The sequence below is a fragment of the Zea mays genome, chromosome 1, assembly GCF_902167145.1.
Source record: "Zea mays cultivar B73 chromosome 1, Zm-B73-REFERENCE-NAM-5.0, whole genome shotgun sequence".
Lineage (NCBI taxonomy): Eukaryota > Viridiplantae > Streptophyta > Magnoliopsida > Poales > Poaceae > Zea > Zea mays.
In genome coordinates, this window is record NC_050096.1 from 51047320 (window position 1) to 51052826 (window position 5507).

General features: G+C 44.2%; 1 protein-coding gene across 1 annotated transcript; it reads left to right on the forward strand.

Moving 5' to 3' along the window:
• Window positions 1-224: 224 nt before the first annotated feature.
• On the forward strand, window positions 225-4651 carry LOC100217081 (L-Aspartase-like family protein). The gene is made up of 10 exons (NM_001143451.1): window positions 225-455; window positions 549-731; window positions 872-1087; window positions 1172-1354; window positions 2324-2545; window positions 2685-2801; window positions 2920-3063; window positions 3250-3351; window positions 4003-4071; window positions 4190-4651. Exons 1-10 carry the CDS (start codon window positions 294-296, stop codon window positions 4421-4423), a joined length of 1632 nt encoding a protein of 543 aa, NP_001136923.1. The 5' UTR covers window positions 225-293; the 3' UTR covers window positions 4424-4651.
• The last annotated feature ends 856 nt before the right edge of the window (window positions 4652-5507 follow it).

Consider the following 5507-nt stretch of genomic DNA (forward strand, 5'->3'; position numbering starts at 1 on the left):
GTGATGAGAGAATTTAAATACTAAATATAGCATATGGTTAGACCTTTTATGATCAAAAGATCTACTTACACGCTCACATACAATGACTGCTTATATATTAGTCATTGTCATAACTAATAGACTCTCAAATAAAATGGAATCGACAAATCCTGCTCTTAAACCCCTAGACTGCTGACATTTTTATCCCTTGCTATTTCGTCATCAAGCACGCCCGCCCGCAGCTCGCATCGTCTACCCTGCGCGGCTGCGCCTAGGGTTTAACCACTCACAGCAGCCGCCGTGACTCTCGAACCATGTCAGCGCCGCCGTCGCTCAAGCCCCCAGCAACCTCCGCAGCGGCCTATCCGCGGGCGTCCGCCGCCCCGAGAGCCACCGGGATTCGCGGCGCCTGTGCTCTTCCAACTCGGCGCCTCCAATGCTCAGCCTCCGCCGCCGTCGCCGGAGCTTCCACTGAGGTGACGATTGACACCTCTTTCACGTGGAACTTCCAGAACCCTGCTACGGGTATTGGTTGCTTGTGATTTTACGGGTTCTGCCGTGTCGTTCAGATGGCTGATGCCCCGCTGGACTGGGCTGGAAGGTCGCTGGAGGAGTTGCGCAGCTTGCCGGACCACGACACGTTCTGCCTGATGGCGCTCTCGCCGCTGGACGGGCGGTACGACCGCTTCGTTAAAGAGCTGATGCCTTTCTTCAGCGAGTTCGGCCTAATCAGATACCGCGTTCTCATCGAGGTATCTGACATTTGGGACATTTCAGCCCTTTGCAAACACTGTATTTGCTTACAATTTTGATTGGAGATTGGACGTTTGAGAGCCTGTTGCTGGTGTTATTGTCAATGTTGCTTATCAGACGTGCCTTTCTTGTTCTTCAGATCAAGTGGTTATTGAAACTTTCTCAAATTCCTGAGATCACTGAGGTGCCTCAGTTCAGCAAGGAAGCCCAAGCCTTCTTGATTGCTATTATTGAGAATTTTTGCATTGATGATGCAAAAGAAATAAAGAAAATCGAGAAAGTAACCAACCATGATGTGAAAGCCGTCGAGTACTTTCTGAAGCAAAGGTGCAGCTCCAATCCAGAGATTGCTAAGGTGGCAACTAGGAACTCAATGTGTCTAGGAGTAATTATTTATGGTTAGACTTTAAGCTGAGTGACACCTTGAACTTGTTTCCAGGTGTCGGAGTTCTTCCATTTTGGCTGTACCTCTGAAGATATCAACAATTTGTCACATGCATTGGCTCTGAAAGAGGGGGTAAATAGAGTTATGTTCCCTGCCATGATTGACATATGCACAGCATTATGTTCCTTGGCGACACAAAATTCAGGCTACCCTATGTTGGCTCGAACTCATGGGCAGGTATGACATATGAAGCCACCTTCACCGTAATATTTTACTACTCTGCTATACAACAAAAAAAAAAACTCAACCTGCGTGGGTAAGACCGCCCCCACGACATTATATTAAGAAGAAGAACTCATACATGTCAAGAAAACCCCTGAACCCTTGCCCCACCCATACACAGCGGCACAGTAGCCCATGTGATAACGACCGCGACCTTGGCTGGGCCTTGGACCTATGCTTTGGCGTGGGACAGACGAGGGGATTTTTTTTAACCACAGCCTGAAAATTTCGCTCCCACGGGAGTCGAAATTCAGGACTTAAGGAGTGCTACTCAGACCACCTAATCAACTCGGAGCATAGCTTCTCCATAGACACCTCTCAACAGCCTTGTATGTGAGATATACAATATAAAATGACTACTCGTCGGGGCCTCATGTTTTGTAAGTTTGCTCGGTTGATGCAGCAAGGTGATTTTGAGTGATAGTAAATTGATAAGTTTATAACGAAAAGAATGGAATTGAATGATTGATCAACTCATTCAGCTATTTCCAAAGCAACATGGATGGAGGAAATGACAAACCTGCATTATTTATCAACAAAGTCTAGGATTTTTTTAAAGTATTATACTCTTCTAGCAGATAATCTTCAACCTTTTGATTTGTACTAGAAAAGGGGAAAATATTTCTATAAATGTTCCATGTGTCTGAACTTTGACTTATGGTTTCTGTTGGGTTTCAACTTTAGCCTACCACCTGAACTTGCTTGGGACTAAAAGACTTTGATGTTGTTGTTGTTGCTGTTATAAGTAAAAAAATGTTCTTCAGCAGTGTTGCATTGTGGAGTAGAGCTCAGTAACTCTTCCAATGCAATAGTGAACACAGTTGTCTTGCTCAATTGCTTGTATGTTAGTGGAATGTGCTTGCTTTGCCAAGAAAAACTTCATTTGGAAGCCTGTCTTAAATTGTTTTCAATTCTTGCTTGTAGCCAGCATCACCAACAACTGTGGGAAAGGAGATGGCAAACTTCGCGGCCAGATTATCTGATATAGGAAAGAGTTTCTCAGAGGTGAAGATACTAGGGAAATTTGCTGGCGCTGTTGGCAATTACAATGCTGATGTGGTTGCATATCCTGAAGTTGACTGGCCTAAGGTGGCAGAAGAGTTTGTTAGGTCCTTGGGTTTGCAGCTTAATCCCTATGTTACTCAGGTGACCTATATTTTTTGTTTTGACATTTAGTTTCTTCTCTAGTCTTCAATTTTGTGCAGAATTAGGGGGCTTCTCAAATTTTAGGGTGATCATAACCATCAATTTTGTTGGTTCTGATGCAGTTTTATCCCTTTTACAGATCGAGCCTCATGATTACATATCAAAGCTCTTCAATCTATTCACCCAGTTCAACAATGTGTTGACTGATTTTGATAGAGACATGTGGTCCTATATATCATTAGGCTACTTCAAGCAGGTAAACTAAAAAGGGTTGACACTGCAGTTTTGGAGGATTAAACTTGTACCGCAAGGAAACAAATTGATTTTTTATTTCCCATTTATTAACTTGCAACATCTTTCAATTTTTTTTTCAGATACCAAAGGCTGGTGAAGTTGGTTCTTCCACCATGCCTCATAAAATCAACCCCATTGATTTTGAAAATAGTGATGGTAATTTATGTCTGGCGAATTCTGTATTATCTGGTATAAGCATGAAACTGCCAATATCCCGGATGCAGGTATTGTCGGTAATCTAATTTTATGCCTCAATTTGAGTTTTTCCTAACATGTGGTGTTAGGATAAAATCTGGTGCCTCTATCATGACACCTAATGCGTGATTGGACCTTAAATTATATTTACCATTTCATTAGTATATATGTATATATACTAATGAACCACCATGTTGTATCATTGTCATTGACAGCGTGACCTGACAGACTCAACTGTTTTGAGAAACTTGGGTATGGGATTGGGTCATTCTCTATTGGCTTACAAGGCCACCATACGTGGAATCAGCAAGGTTCAGGTAGGTGGCACAAAGCTTGTCCTTTGTCTCGTTACAGATGATATAGTTGTACCTTGAGATTAGTTGATTTATGTTTAATTTATGATTATTGAAAATCCTTGATGATCAAGCAGACAGACCTACCTCACCACTTGCTGTTTTCATAAGTTTTGGCTAATAGAGTGTTTGGTTTGAGGAATAAGCTAGTCCATCATTTTCTCACTCATTTTTTTTTTGTTTGGTTTGTGGAATAGAATGAGTTGATCCATCACCATCTCATTCATCATAGTTAGTTAATTAGTACTTACATGAGGAATGAGGTTATCTCACCAAATTTGAGGAATGTACTCATGATGCACCACCTTATTTTGGATGAAGTGATTCCTTAAACCAAATACCCCCTAAATTAATGGTGGCTCCTAGGCGTAGGTGTTCACCCAACTAAAAGTTCACACCACTCAAACCAGCAAATGATAATTGACTTAGTAGGATAAGGATGTTTTTTTAGCAGTGGTCAACTGCACATATACTTGCATTCTTGGACCGTTGCATGGCAATATCAGACATTTACTCTTTACTATTGACCCGAGATAACTTGGTTAATTTTTTTGCACGCGTTTTAAGTAATTATGATCAGGCTAGATCTTCTATGCTGAATTGGTGCTTATACAGGTGAATGAAGCGCGTTTAGCTGAAGACTTGGAGCAAACTTGGGAGGTCCTTGCTGAGCCAATACAGACAGTAAGGCATCTGTTTTCTCCTGTCTATTTTCCCTCGAATCCTATTCTGGTTGCTGTCAGAAAGGGCTTATTGTGTGCGCATCAGGCATTTATCCCGTTAATGTGGTTACTCTTTGTAGGTGATGCGAAGATATGGAATACCTGAACCTTATGAGAAGCTGAAGGAACTTACGAGAGGCCAAGCTGTCACCAAGGACAGCATGCAGCAATTCATTGATGGTCTAGACATACCGGGGGAGGTTCGAGCAAAACTTTCGAAGCTAACCCCTCATTCTTATACTGGGCTAGCGGAGGATTTGGCAAGATACATCGAGAAGTGGGTTGATCTTGAATCTGGATTTCAAATCAAGTGACCTTCCTTTTTAAAAGGATAATCTTCTCCACATTTTTTTCTTTTTGACAACGACGGAGAAAAAAAATAACAGACGGGTGCGTCGTGGCCTCTAATTGTCGACCAAGATGATTTACGTGGTTCTCATTAATGATATTTTTGGCACATGTAAAATGCGCCTCAAGGAATTATGCTAACTGTATGTTGGAGGTAATTTAACGAGCTAAAAAAGTTGCTTGCTGGGTTTCTTATGAGTACGGAGTTGTTTTGCAACGCCTAGTGCGAGAAGCTAAAAAAATGCTTTGTGTTGTGCTGCCTTTATTTTGCTGTCCGATTATATGTTTTCACCTTATTAAAAAAAACAAAGGGCCAGCCAGGCTGGGCCGCTACAAGGCCTAAGGCCGAGCAGCCCACCCAGCTGGCTGGTAGAGAGGACGCACGTTTCTAGGGCAAAAGGGAGAGACAGCAGAAGGAAGCAAGCGAGCGGACAGAGGGAGAAAGGAAGCGGGAGGCTGGCGGCGGCGCTCACCGGCCGATCTGTTTGGCTCCCGCCGAAATCCACGCCAACCCCTGCGTAACTTCCTGGAGGTCGGCTCCTTAAAGAATGGGCACTTTCTCCCTTCCGGTATCGCACTGTGAGACTCGCTGCTCCACCTTTTCTCTTCCTGCCCGTTGATACAACTGCCACCGCCATTGCTTGCTGTGGCTGCCGCACTTGTGGAGGATTGTATTCCTCTCTGTTGGATTTAGAGGTGGCACGGTGCTGCTAGGTTGCGTACTGTATTGCACGGTGCTGCTCGGTTGCGTACTGTATTCCTCTCTGTTACTGTGCTTGGGTACCTGTGTGGTGTCGTGCACTCTGGCTGGTCTCTATCCACCGTGGCCTGGTGCTTGGGCTTCCTGCTGCGCGGTGTTCCTCTTCTCGGGCTGGTGCCGTGGACGTCTCCCTCGGCTCCGGCAGCGGCTCTAGTATCTTTGTCAACCTCCCGCCGTGCAGGCCCGGACGTGGGCGGCAGAATTGGTTTTCTGGAACAGAACTTCGTGTTCGCTGAGCTGATCTTCCCACGTAGGCAATCTACGTGCTGTGAGTTATTCGTTGCCTCACT